The 23,973-nt window shown below is 35.5% G+C and overlaps 2 protein-coding genes across 2 annotated transcripts; one reads left to right on the forward strand and one right to left on the reverse strand.

Moving 5' to 3' along the window:
• LOC107631225 (linoleate 13S-lipoxygenase 3-1, chloroplastic) lies at positions 13,717–17,524 on the forward strand. The gene is made up of 9 exons (XM_016334591.2): positions 13,717–14,176; positions 14,288–14,568; positions 14,644–14,881; positions 15,062–15,328; positions 15,404–15,489; positions 15,593–15,685; positions 15,761–16,062; positions 16,167–16,433; positions 16,517–17,524. The coding sequence occupies exons 1-9, from the start codon at positions 13,780–13,782 to the stop codon at positions 17,271–17,273; spliced, it is 2,688 nt and encodes an 895-aa protein (XP_016190077.1). The 5' UTR covers positions 13,717–13,779; the 3' UTR covers positions 17,274–17,524.
• Positions 18,532–20,707, reverse strand: LOC107631226 (GTP-binding protein At2g22870). The gene is made up of 4 exons (XM_016334592.2): positions 20,181–20,707; positions 20,034–20,103; positions 19,416–19,578; positions 18,532–19,317 (listed from the first exon to the last, which is right to left on the reverse strand). Exons 1-4 carry the CDS (start codon positions 20,587–20,589, stop codon positions 19,108–19,110), a joined length of 852 nt encoding a protein of 283 aa, XP_016190078.1. The 5' UTR covers positions 20,590–20,707; the 3' UTR covers positions 18,532–19,107.

Raw genomic sequence — 23,973 nt, forward strand, 5'->3', positions numbered from 1 at the left:
AGGTTTTCATCACTTTCTCCCTTTTTTTCCTCTAAAGTGGGCCTAAGCCCAAAAATTAGGACAAAAAATAATTTAACATTTTTTGTTTGTCTACATAGAGTTGTAGCTGAAACAACTATCTTGTATAAAAATTGTGAAAGGGAAAGCCCATGAAAATTGAGATTAGATTATTTTTCTTCTGGGGCAAATGAGCTCAGTATATTCTAGTTATTGGAAACCAAGTTGGGTTGGTCTAGTGGTTAGCTCACTAGTCCGCTTAAGTAAGTGTCGGGGGTTCGAATCCCGCCTTGTGCATGCAGCAACCCATTGGCCAGCGGCAAACCCTTAAANNNATTATGATCATTATTGATTATATTTTCCTTTTTTTCTATTTTTTTTTTTTGGGTATGCTGATCCTTCAATTATAAAATAAAGAGTAGTGCTAGGGAGCCAATGACCTAAGTGTATAATGGGCTAAATCTTTGGTTTATGAATCAAATGAACATCACCTATAAACCTTCTGGATCTGAAATTCTTATACCATGTCCTGAAACCACTCATCCCAAAAGCGTAACTTGAAAAGATAATATAACACTAATAATAATATCTCTAATACTTTCCAAACCTTCATTGTACACATTGTACGCTTAGGTCATTGGCTCCCTATACTTTCTCTAAAATAAATAATGATTTCTTGTTTTTTCGTTAATCCGTTTATAATAACGTGTTTGTCTTTATGCATTTTTTTTTTTATCTCAAATTATATAGTAAACAATTGTTTTGATTTGACTTTAACTTTCGGTTTTGAAGGTTACTTAACATTAAATTAATGAGAAATGCTAGGGGATAATGATTTTATTGAACAATATGAATAACCACTAATCAAATAAAAATACATTACACTTCTAAATTAATCTTCTAAATTTTAATATTAAAATAATCATCCGTACATTAATAAAATAAATATCTGATATATCTATTGTTTATATTGTTTAATATTTTTATTATTTACCTATACTTTTCCTAAATTAAATAAGTCAAAGAAATCACACGAGTATCATGGCCTTTAACTTTGCTTTAGTTGCATTATAATAGAAGGATTAAGTTGTAATCCACAAAATTAAAACATGTCGACGCAACTATGTATTGATTAATCACTAAAGCATTACGTAACAATGTACAAATAAAATATATAGTAGTAGTGGTTTGACTGGTTTCCCTAATAAAATAACAAGCTAAGGTTGATCCTTATTATTGTATTTGATAATATGTGGGGCTATTCACTTTTGCTAAACACCTAATAATTCAGCCAACGTGACAACTGACAACCAATAAAAGAACATGATATAGATAAACATAAAACTAAGGCATGTTAGTAGTTACTAATTAATTATTATTGTTAATATTGTTATTCTCAAGACAACTTTCAGTTGTTTATGATATATAAAATGACGCGATAAGATCGACTATTGTTTCTCTGTGAGCAAGAGGGGCTATCGCCTCTAACATAATAATATAAATGGAAGAGAATATAGTATGGGAAAAATTTTAAGTGTATTAGAAATATCGGTATTTCAGTTGTTTTAATCGTTAATTTTAATTAATATATATTAATTAAAATTAAATTTTCTTTTCTTTTTCATATGAACTCTTGAGTATGAAACGACGTTCATGATAAAAGCATCTAAAACAACAAAAAATAGTCAGAAAACATAATAACACAAACTGTATTATCTTATACAATTATTCTCACCACAGGCACTTAATTTGTTTTTTTTTTAAAGAAAAAATACTAATATACTACTACAACATATCAATTTTAATGTATATATATAATAATATCTACATTTTTTAAATATGTAAAAGTATTTATAATAATAAATTATCTTAACCATATATATAATAAGAGTTATGCTACGTATACATAAAAATTAGCTATCAAAGTCAGCAACTAGTATAAAATACATGCTAGAATATAAATACACATTAAAAATAAATTAAACCACATATATATTTATATACAAATACATTGATGGCTGATTTTAGTAATTCTTGATATACAAATAATATTTTTGATATAACAATATCATTTATATATTTATTTATATCTTAATAGATTTAGATAAATCTAAACAAATTAGGATTAATTAGGCCAATTTACGAATAAATATATAAAGGTAACTTACTAATAATTTAGATTTTTAAAAACACTTAAGTCTGGATTTAAAAAAAAAATAGATAAATCTGGACTTATATTATTCATAAGATTTGAATTTGACGTTCTAGCTACTTCTTAATTCTGGTCAAAACAAGAGGAATAGCTCTAAAATTCTTAGGCTGAATAATAATAGGTGAGTATTATAGAAATTTTAATATATTGTACCTAAATTACTAAAAAGATAAATAGATAATATCTAATAAAATTTAAATAATTTATTTTTTATTTTAAATATTTTATTTTTTATCCAAAAAAATAAGTTAAGCAATTTAAACATTATAACAAAAATACTATAAAATTCACGTAATAATAATAATAGGAGTCAATGGTTATATTAAAACTTACAAGACTATAGCCACAATAGCTACCACTTATTCCCCCTCACATGAATTAACCTCGTGAATCCTTCACTGTTTAATTTTTGTGTGTTTTTCTTACTACCAAACATTGTCTTGTCCCGTAGTTATCCGACATCAGAGGAGAACTGATGGACAAGTATCCTTTCAGCATAATTCGGTTCGATTTGGACCACCCATTATCGGAATCTTTTTTCTTTCTTTTCAGAAATCATATTTCTGCAACTGCTGAAAGTTGTTCATATCAAATAACTTTTAGTTGATAAATTTGTATAAACAATTTGTAACTTTAATTTAAAAATAAGTTACTAAATTAATAATAACTATATATTATTTAATTTATTTTTAATATATATTTTATACGAGTTATTGATTTTTATGTTCACTTATATTAGAATGATTGTTTGAAAATTTATATTTTTAAAAATAATTTGTAGCTTGACAAAAAAAAGTAAAAGAGGTTAGGAAATAAAATTTAATTTATAAACCACACTTAAAAAAAACTAAAGGCGTGGCATAGTTGTTTTCTTTCATTTCAGAATAAGTTAAGCGTGTTACACGTTTTAAACGTAGATGCATATTATGCGGTATATACATGCATTGCTTAATATGAAAACATAGTTTGATTATGATTATGGTTATTCTCTCGTGAATTAAATGATATATATATAGCAGTATAGTGCCTAATCAATACTTCAATATATATTAATATATTACACACTCGATCTTGATCATTGATGCCTTCAACCAATTTTCAAAGGAGATACATATTAATATTCTAACATGTGCGACAGAGCAGTGTCCTATATATTGTTCTCAGATCTCACCTTAGGGGGGGCAGAATTCATCATTTGGTACCTTAATTATAAAAATTTAAAATAAAATAAAATGAAAGTAATAAAGATATTACAAATTTCAGATTCTTACAAATAAAGTTTTTGAATAATTTATACAAGACATTTTTTATTTCTTGACCTAACTTTTAAGATTGAGTTAAATTTCTTCAAATGAGTATCGAATCATGAATCTTTTATTCATAGAAAAACTAAAAAGTCTTTAACCATTAAGTTGAACAGAAAAGCTCTGTTGTATGTTTTACAAGTTCATTAATAAATAAAACCCAAAACGCGCTGCTACACATACGTGGTATACACGCGCTATATTAGAGATCCTGCTTTTATCTAACTACCAAATTTAAAAGATTTGTTTCCTTCTTCGTTTTCGTTATTTGCGGATTTGCTCGTTCTTCTTCTCGCGCGTCTTCTCTCATTCTTCTCCATCGTTCTTTTCCTCTCCTTTCTCACTGGTATGTTCTTCGTCATTTACGTTAGTTCTTCTCTCTGCAACTCCAGTTTCGTTTTCTATTTGATTTGTTGTTTTCTGAAATCAAAGTTTGAACTCGTTTTGAAGATTATGGATGATTCAAGCTCAGATTGTCAGCTGAATCAGGGCGAAGTGGATTATGAATTTGAACTAACGAAGTTCCTGAGGTTTGATTTACATACTCTGAATTTTGTTGCAGTCATTTCAATAGCATTGTGTAGCTGAAAAATTCTTGAACATTGAACTAACACGTTAACATGAATCTGTCGATTGAATGTAATGTATTAGTTTTGATTAATTATCTGGAATTTATAGCAGACGCTCGGGTGTAGATCAGAGCTTTTCTTGGGTGTATTTTTGCGAGAAGTGTGGGTGTATTTACAGTTTATGGGTTTTTCTGTTGTTAGCTGAGTTGTTGTCGTTCGGGTGTATTATATCAGACATGAATGGGTGTGTTTTTGGTTTTTGACATGGTGTATTCTGCAGCTTGTGTATTTACAGTTTATGGTTTTTTTTTTGTTATTTTAGTTGAGTTGTTGCGGTTCGGGTGTATTATATCAGCAATGATTGGGTGTATTTTTAGTTTTTGACATGGTGTATTCTGCAGCCTCTCTCTGTTGTTGATGACCAGTTTGTTCCGAAGGTTGGAATGACCTTTACCACGCTTGAAGATGCTGGAAAATTTTACAGGAACTACGCCAAGGCTGCAGGTTTTTCTACAAGAGTTCAAAGCACAAATAGGAAGGAAAACGAGATTAAGAATCAATTGATTACATGTAGCAGAGAGGGAAAATGGAAATCTAAAATATCTCCGACCGAGAAGACCAATCCGACAGCCGGTTTAAACTGTCCTGCAAGAATTTATATACACACATTGAAGGATGTCGGTGCTTGGATGATTTCAAAGGTTGTGCTGGATCATTCACACCCCTGCTGTCCAAGTAAAGCAGAGGTGTTCAAACAGTACAGGGAACTAAGCCTATCCATTCGTCGTACAATAGAGAATAACGAGGAGGCCGGTATCAGACCAAGCAAAACCTACCAATCATTTGTCGCGGCTGCCGGGGGTCACCGCGAGTTAAATTTTATCGAAAAGGACGTGAGGAATTACATTACCAGGGAAGTGCGGAATGTTTCCGAACAAGAAGATGCAAAGAAATTCGGAAAATATTTGTTAAGAATGAAAGAGAAGAATCAAAATTTCTTTTTTGAGCTCGAACTCAAGAAGGATCAATCGATTAAGCTGGCTTTTTGGGCCGATGCAAGAAGTAGAGCTGCCTTTGAGTATTTCGGAGACGTTATTTCATTTGACACCACCTACAATACAAACAGGTAAAAAACTGCCCCTGTTTATGATGCTAAATTAATGTATTTCTATGAATCCGCAGCAGAGGTGTATATTGGCTGTTTTTTTGGGTATATACGAAGCATTTGTTGGATGTACCTAATGATTTTCCATTCTGCACTATGGTAATTTGTTTCAGGTATAATTTGGTGTGTGGTTCTTTTGTCGGGGTGAATCACCACGGTCAGTCAACACTTCTTGAATACTCTTTGATGAAAAACGAAGAAATTGAATCATTCAAATGGTTATTTCAATGTTGGCTTCGTTGCATGGGAGGAAACGCTCCGAAAGGGTTTCTCACCGATCAATGCGCATCAATGAAAAGGGCTTTAAAAGCCTGTATGCCAACAACAATGCACCGTTGGTGTATTTGGCACATCATGAAGAAGATTCCAAGCAAATTAAACGGGTACAAGGGACATGCCGATATTGAACAAGAAATGAGCCAAGTTGTTTGGAACTCTCATAGCAAAGACTCATTCGATAGGAATTGGAATGATTTTCTGCTGAATTTTGGTCTTGCGGACAACAAGTGGCTTTTAGGTAATGTTTGTTTAAAATCTGCAGCAGAGGTGTAAATTGCATGTTTTTTCGGGTGTATTTATAGTCTGTGTTTGGGTGTATTCTGCAGATCTATATGAAGACCGTCACATATGGGTTCCTATCTATCTAGATCACCACTTCTGGGCAGGGATGAGAAGCACACAAAGTAGCAAGAGCATGCATTCATTTTTTAACAAGTTTATCACCCGGAACAGCTCGCTTATTCAGTTCGTCAAACAATACGATAATTGCCTCGGAAGCAGGGAGCAAGCAGAGAGAGAATCAGATGCTGCAGATTTTCACACGGTCATACCGTGTCCAACCAAATCGTCCATTGAAGCTCAGTTTCAAGATGTGTACACTCATCAAAAGTTTAGGGAAGTCCAAGCGCAATTCAGAGGAAAGGCGAATTGCATCACCAAATTAACGAATTCCGCTCTAGGCTATTCAGTATACGAAGTCGGAGAACAAGTTTACAGCTCAATATTCAACAAGTTCGTGGTTACTTATGACTCAGTTGCAGCCGAGGTAAAATGCCAATGCTCATTATTCGAGTCGAGGGGGATACTATGCCGTCACGCACTAAGCGTGTTAAGCTTCGAACAAGCAAGCCAAGTGTCACCTAGATACATACTGGAACGATGGAGCAAGAAGGTAAAGAGGCGACACACACACATCAAGAGCAGCCACGACGAGCCACTAATGGAGCCAAGAAGCAAGAGGTTCGACCAATTGGTTTTTCGTTCGCAAAATATTTATGAATTTGCATCCGAATCGGAGGAGCTGACTGCAATTCTGCACCGTGCGTACGATAATGTCATGGCTGAGATTGAATCATTAAAAGCCAAAAGGAATGGGACATCTTCTTTATCCCACGAAGACGCCAACTTGGAATCCGTTAACGAGCTTCAAAGCCCGCCAAGGATTCGAACAAGAGGACGTCCAAAAAATAGGCTAGGTTCAAAGTTGGACAAACAGATTGTAAATGCCACAAAGAAGAAGAAAACGAAAGTTTTAAGCGAGGTAAAAGTAATGTTCTTTAAATTTGTGCTGATTGAGTTTATTTTTCTCCTTAATAGTTTAGCTAATATGTGAGTTTCTTATATTCAGATAAACTTGTTTGATGCTGCATCAGTGATGCATTCAAATTCTAGTCAATATCAAGGACATGTTATGAATTATCAGTTCAGGGTACCAGCAGCAGGCGATAACTCTTTTGCTGTATAGTTACAGAATATGGGTGTAAAAGCACTGTTCTTTTGGGTGTAAAAAATCCCAGGGTATGGGTGTATATTTCATTTGATGTTATTCTTCATATTATAGTACCTGTAATTCATACATTTTGAATACAGCACAGACAGTTTAACAGCACAGACAGTTTGGGTGTATATATTAAGCAATCTTGGGTGTATATTAAACTTCCGTTGGGTGTAAAAGTTTATAGTTTGTGTTTTAGATCCGCCTTGATGTTTTCCTTCATATTTTATCACCTGTAATACAGAGCTTTTGAATACAGCACAGACAGTTTAACAGCACAGACAGTTTAACTATGGAAAAAAATTTTATTGAAAAGAAGTTGTTTATAAATGGCAAATTTTTACAGCATTTGTTCAATTTACAACCTAGCTAGCAGTTAGATTACTCAGTTTCTACATCAGTAGAGTTAATCTGACAAAACGGACTCAATAATATTGACGATGGCTTCGACAGTCTTATTGCATTACTCGCTCTAATTGCTTGATCTCTCTCTTTATTCAATTCATTGAATAGTATCCGCGATGCATATTCTACTCTGTAGTGGTCCACCTCCTCCTACAATTAAAAAGTATATTCTATTTAAACAACAATATTAATTCAGTAAGGTAATGCAGAGTTATATAGTTTTAAAGACAGTTACCTGTGGCCAATTATCCCATTTATATTTCTCCCTTTTAATGTTTTCCGGCTCAATTAACTCAAGCCACTTCATAACGTAGATAGCGCAGTCATAGCTGAAAATGAAGAAAATAAATTACAAATCTCATTTAGGAGAGTTTAATGTTCAGAGTCAGAAATTTATACCTTGATTTTTGGCCTGAGATTTTAACGTATGTTGGTTTAATTTCCAACTCATTCTCCTTTTTCTTCAGAGGTTCTCCGCCGGCATATGCTCTCATTCTTGAAATTACATATCCCTTAAACAACAAAAGAAATCAGTAATACACCCGAATGAAATACACCCAAAGGAGAACATACTTACACCCAAAGCAAAACATACATACACCTTATATTGAATTGAAATACATCTATCTATTAAAGTAAAGAACATAGAGCTAACTTATAGTGAATTTATTAACCTGCTTTCTCTCCTCGGTTGGAGCTTTCTTGTGTAGCGGGTCAAGTATATAATATCTCCATTTTTTTGTATCAATCACCCATAACCACCAATGGCCCGAGTAGCAAACAGGTGCAAAAATCTGAAGGATTGCCACATTTCAACAGTGTGTTATTTTATTTGGCATATAAGTAAAGAACGGTACTAACAAATTTAGGAAATGAAAACTTACATATCGATGCGAAGTTAATTTTTTTGCATCTATGAAGGGAATAAAACTCGGGTAGTCTTTCACGCTGAATTCTTTATTGGTTTTAGGTGATATGAATGCCCCGTTTGGGTGCTTCGAAACGGCCATGCTCTGCAACAATTGTGAAACAACAAATGAAATACTGAAAATACACCCAAGTGAATACCTTAAACACACCCAATTGAACGTAAAAAATACACCCAAATGAATACAAAAACAGACCCGTTGATCAGAGAATATACACCCTAAGGAATACAGAAAATACAGCCAAAATTCATAGAAATAACACTTACCACAATATCAAGGGGAGACAGTATATTTGTTCTTGAAACCTTTTATCATCTTTCTGGTTGAGGATGAGGCACATGGCAGATACAATCTAGAAATATATGCCGAAATCAATTTACATTAATAAATATTGCCGTTAACTTTGTTGTTAAAACATTAATGTTATTCTAATATTACCTCAGATTCTATATAACTTTCTGCCTGGAGCATTCTATTCAAAATGTAATTGTCTTGGAAAATCAGAGTGCACAGGTTGTCAAACTTGTTAGTACTGTCATCTGCGTATGTCTTCACTCGCGTCGCCCAGATGTAGCACTTCTCTTTCATATCATCCGTAATCTGATATATTCCCGCAGGAGTTTCAAACTTCCCAGAACTTTCTCCGCCAGTCTTCTTTTGAATTTGTGGACTTTTACTTTCTTCTTTCGCCGCACTGCTTGCTATTTTTTGTACCAAATCCTCTAATTGTTCTAGCAAAATTGCAGTTTCTGGAGTTTTTTCCCTGTCTGCCTCCTGCGTTGACGGTCCCTCCTGCGTTGTTGTTTCTTCTTGGCTGGAATCAGTGAAGCCAAGGCTGAATGATGGCATCGGATCTGTTTTAGGAACGTACGATGCTGTCCGTGTCATCATCAACAGCGCAGCAGCGTCTTCTGGGGTTGGATAACTGCGTGATCATGTATAACGTATTATAAGAGTAAGAATATACGGATGATAAGTAAAGATTGATTTTAGTCTGATGAACTTACCTTTTAGATGGAGCTGGCGGAAGCGTGGGTGTGCTTTCTTCAAGTTTTTGCGAGGGTTCAGGAGTGCTGCACGGCACAGAAAATTAACCATGAAATAAAAAAACTTTACAGGAACAATATACACCCAAACTGTAACCCAATATACACCTATACACTGATTTTACTCTAATGAACTTACCTTTTAGATGGATCTGGGGGAAGTGTGGTTGTGTTTTCTTCAAGTTGTTGGGGGAGGGGGGTTCAGGAGTGCTGCACGGCACATCAAATTAATCATGACAAAAAAAACTATTCAGCAACAATATACACCCAAACTGTAACCCAATATACACCCAAACTCTAAACAAATATACACCCAATACTATTTCTTACGTTTCTGTAGTTCCTTCAATCTGTAGCAGAGGGGTTGGTTCAAAATCTGTCTCAGGTGTTTCTTGAAGTTCCAGCACAGTGGTTGTTTGGGACGCCGGCACAAAAACTTGAATCGGGACTCTAAACAAGAAGAAAAATGAAAGGTTAACAACGCCTTTGAAAATAATAAGGTTATAAGGTTGAAATATTCTTGGAAAACTCACATTGCAAGCGCATCCGACAGTGTCTTTTCCCTCACAACCATTATATTCGAATCAGCTGGCTCACTGGCTGACTGTTGAACCGGACTCAACCAAAAATACACCCAAAGAAAGTCAAAAAATACACCCGAACAATTCAAAAATAAGACATGCTTTGTTTTTTGAGAACTTACATACTTGCAGTTTTTGCTTTTTTTTCCTGCCTTTTTTTTCTCGAATAAAATAATAAAGGGCTTTTTTTCTAAAAAAAATATATACAGAATTAGAAGTAGAAGGTAATAGAAGAACAAAAGTAACGGTTATTTGAAAGAGAAATTACATGCTCTCTGCTGGCTGGTTTACACTACTATGTTCTGTGCGTCCTTGAGAGGAAGGATCATCACTTCCCAAGTTCACAGCCGGTATTCTAAACAGATTTCATGTTATTCAGACAAAATATGATACAGGTATAAAATACACCCAAATGAATGCACAAGATACAACCAACTGAATGGACAATATACACCCAACACAACAAACAAAATACACCCAACTTAATAAACAACATACACCTAACTTGATCAACAAAATACACACCAATCATGATAACAAGATTTTATTAAATAAAGCTTCTAACATTTCAGAGGAGACATAGCGACCTTCTGTCGATCGCAGGTCAGCTTCGTTCTCCCTGCGAAACAAGAAACAATTATTAGCAAAGAAAACACACCAAAATCTGAAATATATACCCCAACAAGACATACCCCTCTGCAGCATATTTTTCAACGTTTTCCCTTAGCAATTCATCTAGATCTTCACTTGATATTTCATATCTCTCACTACATTCATAAAAGAAGATGTTAACAAAAATAATTACAATGATAGATGGTAATATAGCTTACGAGGTACTGTACCCATCAAAGTATTGATCTTCTTCAGGAGATGAATGCTCAACAACAACTTTTTTCTTTTTGGGTTGTGTTCTGGGTGGAAAAAAAGTATGAATCAAAAATAAAAAATTAATTTTATCACAGAATATTATCCAAAGAAGTGCTTACTTTTTTGGTGTTGTTTTTGTCTTTTTCTTTTTCTTTTCCTTCTCCACCGGTGATGATTCTTCGCTTCTATAAGTTAATAAGAGACACTTCAGTTAATACACGAAATCTTTATAATGAAGCCAAAAAAAAGGAGTAATAATTTCAGAACATTACTCATCACTTGATTCAGATTCAGATTCTGAATCAGAATCTGACTCCTCTTGACTCTTCTTTCTTTTTCTGGAGTCCATTTTGGAAGGCAAACAATCATTATTTAGAACATACTAAAGATATAAAATACATCCAAATGAATGCACAAGATACACCCAACTCAGCAAACGAAATACACCTAACTTAATGAACTACATACACCCAACTTGATCAACAAAATACACCCAAATGGTTCCACAAAATACACCCAACTCGACAAAGGAATTACACCCAAGTATGGTACTTACTTTTTCCCCTTTTTGCTGGGGTGTTTTCTTGGTGAATCCTTTGAGTCTTCTTGAGTCTCAGACTCAGAAATAGAACTGTCACTGTCAGTAGTTGTTTCTGTCTCCGAAGACGATGTTGAACTCGTCTTCCTTTTTTTGTTTTTTTTATTTCTTGTTTTTTTCTTTTTTTTCTATTTTTTTCATTTTTTCTCTTGTCTCCGCCATCTTTACAATTCCCTGAAACATTAGATATTTTAGTTAGCAGCATTCAGGTAAATAAAATACACCCAACATATTATGTTCACTTACCAAAATTTCCTCTGTTTCTGCACTCATTCTTTCTACCAACTGCTCCTTACTCCAGTTGGCAATCCAGGGTTTTGGCGGTCTTTCAGCCCTCTTCTTGCCTTTGTTTTTTGAAAGATGAAAGTAAATTATCATCAGGGCAAAGAGGCAACCATCAATTTCCTTCTTCTTTTTCTCCTCGTAGTCGGTGATGCCCTTGATGATAAAGGTCAAAACATGCCCCCCAGTTTTGCTCCGTTATGCTGTCCATCTCAAAAATTGGGGCCAGGTGCATAGGCGAGATTTTGTTTATCGTCGTTGGTAAAAGGAACGCCATCTGTATATAGAGGATGAAAATCCTCTTGAACATTAGGCGTTCCTCTTCGTTACCAACGCCAATATCCATCATCTCATCTGTAAGACTTTTGAGGATCTTACCCTGGAATCTTTTAAAAATTACTTTGTCATCCTCAGAAAGTTTCTTATAATCCATTTTCTGAGGAAACAGATTTCCTACAAAAAGGAAAATAACAAAGTATCAAAGTCGGTTCAAATATACACCCAAGCATCATTTAATATACACCTATAATTTTTAGCTAGTTACCTGTTGCATTGATGCCAAGCGCATGACCTATCTTTCTTGGTGTTATTTTAAAAGAACCATATCCTGTTTCCAGTCTGTTCTCCCCAAGTTTGAAGTTGTTTGCCAGCTCCCTTAACAGTTGGTGATGCACCCTTAGTGGTGGGATGTGCATCAACCCACCGAATCCGAGATCCCTCACAATCGCCTTCTTCTCCTCACTCATGTTTCTGAATTTATCACTTAGAAGATGTGTGGCACACTTAAGGTCTTTTGTTTGGTTTCTTGCTGCCATTTTTTCTGAAATAAAAAATACACCCAAAGATATCAGTAAGATACACCCATATATATGAGTCAGATACACCCATTGATAACAGTAAGATACACCCATAGATATGATTCAGATACACCCATTGATAACAATGAGATACACCCATAGATATGATTCAGATACATCCATATATATCAGTCAGGTATCACTCAAACATGCTTCAATATCAAGCAACATTACAAGGTCAAGCAATATACACCCCAATCTACGGAATATACCCCCAAAAATCAGTTACCAGAAGATCTAGAATAACAAGAATAACAGTAAAACGTAGAACAACAACGTAGAAGAACAGTGTAACAAAGAAGTAAGAATAACGGTAAAACCTAGAACAACAACGTAGAAGAAAAGTAAAACCTAGTTCGTAATCTGGAAAATATACAGGAATCGTAATGTAACGTACCTTGAGTATTGTAGCTTTGTTTTCTTTGGAGATTCTTGATCGAGAGTTTGATGGTGTGTTGATGGAGGTTTCGAAGGTTAGCGACGACTTGTATATCTTGATTTTCGAATTTTGCTCGAAAATGGAAGGGTTTCGTTTTCTTTGAATTGCTTTGAGAAGTGAAAGAAGTGGAAGAGTCTGTCATTACTCGAAGCGAACGTAACCGTTTGAGTGGGGAGCGCGTGAATGTTACGCTCCATTCAATCCCTCTTCATGCGCGTGTATTGTTTATGGGCTGGGCCAACTTGTAAAACTTGTAACTCGTTTTTGCTTGTATGTGTAGCAGGCCCGATGTCAAAAACATCTTCTCATTATGATCTTTATTTTTAATAGTAAAAATAAAATCACTAGAAAATTAAAAAAACTTTTTTGAGAAGTTATAATTTACATTTTTTTTAAAAATCTCTTAAAAAAAGATATTTTTTCACGTAATAAATAAATAAAAAATTATTTTTATATTATTATATCTAAACAAATAAAAAAATTTTGTATAAAATATTTAAATATAAAATTATTTTTATTTTTTTATAAATAAAAAAATAATTCAAAAAGAAATTTCTTAAAAATTCACTCGAAGAAAGTGGTGTAACCACAATAGCTACCAGTGTAGGAGCGTGACTTATTTTATACATCCCCGCTCATCATTGATTAACCTCGTGAAGCCTTCAGTGTATAAATAATTTAGGAAAATTGGCAAATGGATTATATATATACACATACATAGCTTCCTCAGTAACCATAGTTAAGAACAAATACAATGGCTGCAGGGACAAAGAGTGTTATGCTAGCGCTCTTGGATACATTCCCCCTACATCTACATCATAATAATGGATCTCCACTATGCCAAGAAAGGAGATTCATGATGCTTTCATGTATTCGTGGTGGAACCAACAACATAGTTAGAGCGAGGCAGAAGCAAATTGCACCCACTGTAGTGGCGGCTTTGATTGAGAGTGAGAAGAGGGATATGAACACAACCACCATAACCAAGTTAACTGCGGAGGTTGCCGTGAGAAGTGGTAACAACAACAACAATAATAAGGTGTTTGCAAGCAACATGAAAACTCTCGTCAACATTTTTAGGCCTACTGTTCAACCCCACGCCAACAAAGGTCTTGTTCTCCAGCTTGTTAGCACTCATCAACTTGGTCCTAGTAAGAATCTCTTTCTCTTTCAACCTTGTCGATATGTATACTACAATTGCTTTTGTTTACTTCAATTTTGATGCGTTATTATGTATCATATATATGAAATATGAAATGAAGATGGTACGGAGGCAAAGTTGAGCGAGGAAATAGTGTTGGAGTGGCCCGAAAACGACGTCGTATTGGGAGGTGAAGGAAGCATCAACACCTACAAAGTTGAATTCTGTGTGGACTCTGATTTTGGAGTACCTGGAGCAGTTGCTGTCCTTAATCGCTATCACAGTGAGCTCTTCTTGGACAGCATAAACATTCAACAACTAAATCTTCATTTTCCATGCAAGTCTTGGGTGCAGCCTGTAAATAAAATTGATCCCCACAAGAGAATTTTCTTCTTTAACAAGGTAACAATTTAACTATGAAAAATATACATGTTCCAAGTTATTAATTATTAGAATAATCAAATTCTTACGTGGCAGGTGTATCTCCCTTTTGAGACACCAATTGGATTGAAACAAGTTAGAGAAAGAGAGCTAAGGCAGATGAGAGGCGATGGTAGAGGGCATAGAAAATCATGTGACAGAATATATGAGTATGATGTGTATAACGATTTGGGTGATCCTGACAAGGGATATGAGTATGAAAGGCCAACACTTGGTGGCCAAAACAACCCTTATCCCACACGTTGCCGCACTGGACGTCCACCTACTAGAATTGGTAACTTCAATTTCACGTTGAAAAATGCGAAGTTGATAGCCGAGAACTGTTAAATGATAATTTAGTCAAACACGCCAAATCATCTAACGATTCTCAACTATCAACTTCACATGAAGAAAACTGCATGTGAGTTTTCACCTAACTAGAAATGCGGGTGTGATGATATCGTTTACTTTTTAGATTCACATGCGGAATCAAGGCCTAGTGGATCAGAGTCAATATACGTTCCTAGAGATGAGGAACTAGCAGACATAAAGAAGCATGCCCTTGATCGAGCGAAATTGATTGCGATTGCTAGGAACATTGTTCCTGCATTATTAGATAAGATGGGCAATGAAGGTGTTCTCAACATTCATAACTTCATCAGGGAGTCAAGGCACTCTCATTCTAATTTGGGTGGCACTATAGAAGAACTTTTTAAATTTGATCCTCCAAAGATATTTTCAAGTAAGTGGACATCGAATGGTGTGTTTTCTTGTTTTAGATAAACAAATTGTTTAAAGGGGGTTAAATGATATTCAGGAGGAAAATCACACTTTTTAGAAGATGATGAATTTGGACGCCAAGTTCTAGCAGGGCTAAATCCTCTCAGTATTGAAAGGCTAAAGGTACCTAGTAGCTAGTAATGTCTCACCAAGGTTTATCGTAGCATTTCTAAACTTGACACCAAGCTTTCTGATGCTTAACTTTGTCATTTTCCACTCCAAAAAGGTTTTCCCACCAGTGAGCAAATTGGATCCCTGTAAGTCAGCACTAAAAGAAGAACACATTATAGACCACATCGATGGGATGTCCATCCAACAGGTAAAAATGGAAATGGTTATCATTCCAAGTTCACAACATAACATAACATATTATTTCTCTGCTTTCAAATTGTAGGCATTGGAACACAAGAAGTTGTTCATATTGGACTATCATGATATCTTCCTACCCTTTGTTGATCGAATTAATGCTCTTGATGACCGCAAAGCTTATGCAACCACCACAATTTTCTTCCTCACCAAAATGGGAACTCTAAAACCCATTGCTATACAGCTTGCTCTGCCGACAATGGATCCAAACACCTCATCCAAGCAAGTGCTCACCCCTCCTGTAGACACCACCACCAAATGGCTCTGGCAACTTGGCAAAGCTCATGTTTGCTCTAATGATGCTTTTGTTCATACATATCTGCACCACTGGTATGAAACTCTAATTGGTGGAGGGAGTGTGTGTCGAATTAGTATATAAGACAGAATGAGCACAAATAACGCATTTCTTTAACAATTTGTAAATATGATAACAGGTTAAGAATACATGCAACTATGGAACCATTCATAATTGCTGCTCATCGACAACTGAGTGTTATGCATCCTATATACAAGCTTCTGCATCCCCATATGCGTTACACACTCAAGACAAACGCCACAGCTCGTGAGACACTCATCAACGCCGGAGGTATCTTAGAGACTAACTTCGGTCCTGGAAAATATTCTATGCAGATCACTTCTGCTGCATACAGAGATTGGTGGCAATTTGACCAAGAAGGTCTTCCTACCGATCTAATAAGAAGGTAATATACATTATACAATTGTTCTATGGTTATGACTTATAATCTCATAAATCATAATCTCTTGTAGTTTCAACTTTATGCAGAGGCTTAGCGGTTCCTGATGAATCACAACCACAAGGTGTTAGATTAGTCATTGAAGATTATCCCTATGCAGCTGATGGACTCCTCATATGGTCCAGCATAGAGAAATTGGTTAAGACTTATGTGAACCATTACTACAAAGACGTTGACGCCATTTCATCTGACTATGAACTTCAATCTTGGTACAAAGAATTCATCAATCTCGGACACCCTGATCATAAAAACGCTAGCTGGTGGCCTAAACTTTCCACCCCTGAAAATCTCATCTCCATCTTGACCACCATTATTTGGATTGTAACAGCACAACATGCAGTGTTGAACTTTAGCCAATACCACTACGGTGGATATGTTCCAATGCGGCCGGCGTTGATGCGAAAACTAATTCCCAAGGAGGGTGATCTTGACTACATAGACTTTGTCATGGATCCACAGAGATACTTTGAGTCATCACTTCCGAGTTTATCTCAAGCAGCAAAGTTCATGGCTGTGACTAGCATAGGCTCTGCGCACTCGCCGGAAGAGGAGTACATAGGAGACAGAAATGACTTGTGTTTTTGGTTGGAAGAGCCTAAGATCATTGATGCCTTCAAACAATTTTCAATGGAAATAAAAAATATTGAGACGGAGATTGAGAAAAGAAATGCTGATAAAAAACTTAGGAACAGATGTGGTGTTGGAGTTACACCATATGAATTGCTTATGCCATGGTCAGATCAAGGGGTCACAGGAAGAGGGGTGCCAAATAGTGTAACAGCTTAACATTCTAATATGTGCGACAGAGCAATGTCCTATTGTTCTCACCTTAGGGGGCATAATTCATCATTTGTTACCTTATAAAAATATCAAATAAAATAAAATGAAAGTAAAGGATTTCTTAAATTAACCTCTAAAAAAAGGGTTGAGTAGAAATTTACGGTCAAGTCAAATGTTAGAAATTAAAAATATTCACGATAGATGAATTCAAATGGTGTAATCAAGAACAGAATAAATGTGTTCCTATGCTTCCTATAGTTGCCAATGAATACCGCAAACAATGCATTCATCCGTAATAACTAAAAAGAGAAATGCTCTAACCGGATAGCTTGAGCATTCATGCTAAATCATGCCTTGGAGATATTACCTGCAAAACACTTCGGAAGTGAGGTATGTCAAGTGAACATATTATAGTCACAGCTATTCATGGTGGGGGTATTGCAAGTTATTGGGTCATACACCATTCCAGAAAACAATCACAAATCCAAGATAAAGGGAACTAACAAATTCTTTAGATACCATCCTCATTTGTATATAATCCTACTTATCCAAAACGCACAAACATGGTTGTTAATTTAATCGTACTTCTCTCTCCAAGAGGGCGTCCCTGACGCTTTGGTGAAGCCAATCGCAGGCAAAGTCCTTGACTTCCTCTCAAAGGATCCCCTCCAAAAGGCCATGACGATGCAGAGGAGGGTGCAGCCTTCGGCGAAGAAGGCCTGGAAGTCCTTGTCCTTAACGAAGGATACCCTGAAGAGGATGAAGACAATGGTGACAAGGAGCACCCCGGAGAAGGAATCGGAGGTCTTGATCACTGAGTGGAGCATGCATATCATCCCAAATGCTGACTGCGACCCCATTCTTCTTGGAATTTCACATGATTCTTTATTCTCTCAACACCATATTCATATAAATTCATAATCCTCCGCCTATCATCTTGGAGCAACAAAGTTCTTTGGGTTTTTTGAGGCAAAGATTCGTAGTACTTTGAATTGGAATGCCAACATAAGCAAGAGACAGAATTTCCAAGGTATGGAAGGATGACACACGTCTACAGCTGAGTCAAAGTTCAACTCTGTGCATGTTGGAAATACCTAACTTCTATTATTATATTTACCAATAGATAGAGGTTTCCTATTTTCTGACTTCTTGATAACCATATTTATATTATTTACTACCAACAGTGCAAGCCCAAAAGAATATAGCAACTCTACTTTCTTAGCGAGAAATAGAAACCAGAAAAATAAATTGACACTCAAAAGTATAGTGTGTTAAACGAAAATGGTGTATAACCTGCAACAAACATGTCCATGACAAAAACAAGGCACTGGAAAGTATAGAGCGAATTCTTGTAAAATATGTTATAACAATAGGGATAAAGATATGTGCAACAAATATGTGCCTTCCCTCTAATACAATTCAAACAGAAAACCAATAGAGTAACTACCCAACAGCTTTGTTTATCTGTGCTTCAAAAGATACATCAAACCATCTACTTTGTTTAGCTATTGCAAAAATTGCAGAGGAAGTCTAACATAAAAGTGAAACAAATAGCATTTCCCTGCAATTTTCTAGCCCTTTAAATATCTAGCAGGAGTGTAGGACTATTAACGAATCAATGTATAACGATCCAGTACCGGGCAACAAGTCAAGCTAGATCCCATGTAATATATGGTCTACATGAGGCAGCTGTTCAAGGAGAACAAACATTCTGAAGAAAGATCCAGCTGAAATACCATGTGCAATATAATTGAAACCCGTAGCTTTTCCATCTGTAATTTCAACTGGCTCCTACATGTTCTTGTAGAGCATCGCATGTGCTTGGATTTTAGAATTTCTTCTATTGATCCCAATAGTTTCTCAACTGTGACATATGCAAGAGAAGGTCATCTCTGCCCATTCCAGTTACACTGCTGGTCATGATCCAAGGGGGATGTATCTTGTAGTTTTGCCTGATTATTTCTTGAAAATCCCTTATGTTCTCATCAGGCCTTTTCCCCTTTGCCACCTTTATTTTGTCACATTTGGTGAAAACAAAAGTGATTGGTATCTGAAATTCATGGAGGTTTAACCATTAGTGAAATTTAGACTTGAATCTCAACATTTAACAGTATTAATTTTAGGACTCGATATGAAAAAGCACCATACATTATTGCGTCCAAGCCAATTCGCACAATCCAAGTCGATCTTTTGAGGTGGAACACTTGCATCAATGAGAAGCAAGACAGCCACGAGAGTATCTCTATTCAAAAAGTACCCTTTGGTGAACGAGGACCAGTCCATTTTAGCAGCTTCAGGCGCTTTAGCAAAGCTGCACAAAAGTCAAACACAATCAACAATGCTCAATCCCCTCCAACTTAAAAGGAACCTTGGGGAAAAAAGGACATGGATGGAATCATGGAAGAACATAATTGAAGAAAACATGGCAAGCCTGTGGAGCAACATAGGTACCGAAAGTATTCAAAGAAACTTGAATTATTATTAACCAAGTCAAACAAGGAGGATACCTAGCTTAGCTCCATTGTTTCAGAATAAACAAATATCCTCCTTCCCCCCACAAAAGATACCTTTATGAAGCAAATAAGGGAAAGGAATCAGCTTTGCAAATTTTACACTAATAAGATGTAGACTTAGTTAATAATATTGCCCACTAGAGCCTGTTGATTTGATTTCATAATAATTAAAATTACACACACATACAGAATAAGAAAGAAACATAAACATAAAGTATAAGACATTGAGTAATGCTGTGAGGGAGTGACTGACCCATAACCAGGCAAATCCACAAGGTACCAGCTTTTGTTGACCAAGAAGTGATTGATAAGCTGCGTCTTCCCTGTAAGTGCAAGAAACTAAATTAGCTCTACACATCACACATAAGAAGAAGAAGAAGAAGGAAGGAAGGAGAATGACCTGGTTTCTTGGAGGTGAGGGCAATCTCTTTCTTGCGAACAAGGGAATTGATAAGAGAAGACTTGCCGACATTGGAGCGACCTAATATGGCGAATTCGGGTCGGTCATCTTTGGGGCAGTCCCTGGCCTTGCCGCTACTCTTCACGAACTCCACACCCTTAATGCGGGAATCGCCTGCGTAGGGTCCGATTACGATGTTGGATCCTGGAAGAACCATTGAATCGTCGACTTCTTGGGGCTCCACTCCCGGCGGGACGAATAGCACCGTTTGGACGGCGGCTGCAGAGGAGGAGAAGGTTGCTGAACGGGGAAGAGGGCGCCGCAGAGAGAGGAGTGAGAAAGATGATGATGTTGATGAAGGAAATGGGATTTGGGGAGTGAGAGTGAAGAATCGAGTTCTTAGCGCCATTGTTATCTTTCTTCGTTTTCCTTGCTCCAACTATTTAATTAAGGGTGCCTCCAGCCCTTTACGGCGTCGTTTTGGGACTAAATAAATAGCCACGGTCACAGTAAAGTTGCAAAATGCAGTACAAAAATAAGTGATAAATATTAAGACAAACCAAACTCCTAATAAGTAATAACTAATAGCAAATATTTCCTCCTATAGTTCCCTGGATGGAACACTTGCTTGCATCCAAATTCCTTGGAAGAATACAAATATATTTAGGAAATAAACAAAAGAGAGAGCATTACATAGTGACTAACAGTATTTATTTATTTCTTTCTTATGTTTAAATCCTTTATTTAATGCAAATTTAATCTGTTATAATCTTCCCTATGCCATATAAGTGTATTTCATAGAGTTCAATGCCAACTATAAGAAGTTGCTTTTGGTGATTTACATTTTACATTTTCTTAAGATGCAAGCTAATTTTTAAGTTATAAAGGTGTTTTCAAAAAGGAAATCTTCTTGAAGGGATTGGGAAAAGAAAACAATACTCGGACAGATTTAAGTAGAGTAAGCCAACTTCAAATTATAATTGCTCAAGAAGTATCAGTTCTATTTTAGGGTCGTTCTACGATACAGAGGCAGATTTACAGATATTCTTTTTTCTGACGTCATCATGATACATGTGGGTGGGTTGTCGGTGACTTGGGACATAGCTTCAAAGGCGCCACACTATAAATTGGCTTGGCTTAACGTTCAGTGGAATGCTTAAACTCAAACGGGATAATGAAGTATTGGGCTCCATTTTTTGACAGTGAATCCAATCATTATTTCGGTTTCTGTAGGCCAGTTGCATATGGGTGTTTTTATTTTTGGTCAAGAGTTGCTAATGGGTTTAAGGTGAATTTGGTTTACTATTTTGTTTTGTTACACAGTATAGTGAAAATTACTACAAAAAAAAAAAATACAGTATAGTGAAAATTAAAAAAAAATTCAAATCATGTTGTATTAGATGCAAAGACCCTAAATAAGTGAGTTGTGAAGAAGTTACCATTGATGTCAATGGCATCGTGAGCAAAAAGAAAAAAAATAATTGAATGGCAAATAGTTTGAAAATCAAAAGGGAGTTGTCTTTTAAATTAGTGGCTCAAAAGACATTATACAATTTATTACGCTATTTTTATTAATAAAAAAATATATATTATTATTATTATTGATTTGAATAGTAAAAAACGGTGATGTATTATTGAAAAATAATGTTGAATCTTAACCCCTTTTTGTTTTGTAACTCTTGCTATCTTTTAGAGCACTTGAGGAGATATTTTTATTTTTGTCTCGTGCCTAGTCAAGAGACTTTTTCGTTTTGTCTCGTGACCAGTCAGGAGATATTTTTCAATTTTGTCTCCTATGCAGCAAAAACAAAAATGGAGTAGAAGAGAGAGAAAATCACACCAAGATATGTCCTGGTTCAGCTGCTAAGTGCAATGCAGCCTACCTCCAGTCTCCATCACAACAATAATGGAATTTCACTATAATCATCTTTGATTACAGACTCCAATACTCCCTAGGAACTACCCTTCCTATCCGGGACAAGTCCAGAATCTAAACCTAGACTGAACTTGACTTGGTCACTCCCAAGCTTTCAACTGCTAAGTGCTAACCCAACTTACAAGGGGATTCCCACAGAATCATGAAACACAACACAGATGTACAAAGGACCTCTAAGGACATCTATGGCTTTTTCTTTTAATTTTGCACTCTATGCCTTTTTCTGCTCTATGACTTTTTCATACAAACCTCACTATTTACCTTTTTCTATGAGACTCAAGACAGACAAAATTAAATAGAAAAATACAAAATAGAATACATTGAAGGAGAAGAACTTTTGTTAGCTTAGGTAGCTATGTGAACACTATGTCTTGCACTCTCACTCCTTGCTTCAAGCCCTGACTGTTCTCCCTTATTTATAAAAGGAGAAGCCTCCATGGTTGAAACCAAAAACCAAGCTAAACTTCTTCTTCTTCATGCGAAACCGGTTCGGCCAGAGAGAGAGAGAGAGAGAGGAGAGGTAACCGAATGTAATGACCAACATGCAATTACCTCTGGGTCTTCCTTGGTCACCAATAATTATCAATCCGAGCCATCCATCTTGTCTTGCACTCCAAGAAGGACTCCTAGCCCTTGATGCACTCTTGATGATGACAGCTTCATCTACTCCAACTTCTGCCTTCTCCATCACGTAGCTACTATAGCTACCTCCTGTGATGGTTGAGCAAAATTAGAGTCAAGTCATCCCTCCAAGGATCTTCTTCCTCTGACCGAAATCTTCTCTTCTATTTTTGGTATGGAGAGGCTGAGCTTACTTCACCATACTTACCTTTTTTGGTTGAAGATCTCAGTCACAATATATTTTTTGTTTTCTTTTTCTTGCCATCATTTCAATGGTCTTGTAACTTGCTTCTCTTTTTTTTCGGTGACTAGGCTTAGCTTCCATTCTTTCTCTGTGAGGTGACAAAAAATGGAGAAGAGAGATGAGAGTGAAGAAAGAGAAACTTGAATAATTAATGAATGTGATAAAGTAAATTAAGTTTCTCACTTCGCGTGTAGCATTGATGATGTCTATCAAATCAAGTGCTAAACCTCTCTCATATTTCCAATGCAAGTTAATTCAAGTTAATTGAATTTAAAATCCATCACAACTTAAAGAATGGGATCCATTGGAAGCAAAGGAACTTTGCTTTCTTTGCTTAATGGTTTCGGACCATGCTTTGGCCTATTTAGCAAAGATTGTAATTGAGCTTGTAGTAATAATAATTCAATCTGGCCCAAGTAACATAATAATTCAGCCATAAGAATCAAAATAATTTGTATCAATGCTGAATATACTCTATTGGGCTTGCTGAATTTTTCTTTCCTTTTTGGCCCAAGAGTAAAACATGCATCAACAAAATTATTAATTAAGCAAGTATGAAATATGATCAAATTAATAATTTTGTAATTAATTACTTTAATAATATTTGTTCATCATCAAATTAAATTTAGAGTTTTCTAAACTCATCAGCCTATAATCTGATCTTGGCCTAGTCTAACCTAAACTGTTATAAAATAGGCATAGACTCACGCTGTTATAAAAACTTAATATGTTAATAGGCCGAATTCAAACTTACTGGTAAATCTTATTGGCTTGTCTGTGCTTATTAAAAAATAAATAAATATATAAATAATTTTTTATCATTAACTATCTTATACTCCATTTGACATGTACAATTTTTTAAAGTCTAATTAGCAAGTTAAGTGACACATATCCATGTTGATAACTTTAATATTGATAGCTTTAATATGTGTTTTACTATTTTGCATAGGATTTTTTTTAATTATAGTTTCATGTCAAAATTGGCAATTAGG

The sequence above is a fragment of the Arachis ipaensis genome, chromosome B03, assembly GCF_000816755.2.
Source record: "Arachis ipaensis cultivar K30076 chromosome B03, Araip1.1, whole genome shotgun sequence".
Classification (NCBI taxonomy): domain Eukaryota; kingdom Viridiplantae; phylum Streptophyta; class Magnoliopsida; order Fabales; family Fabaceae; genus Arachis; species Arachis ipaensis.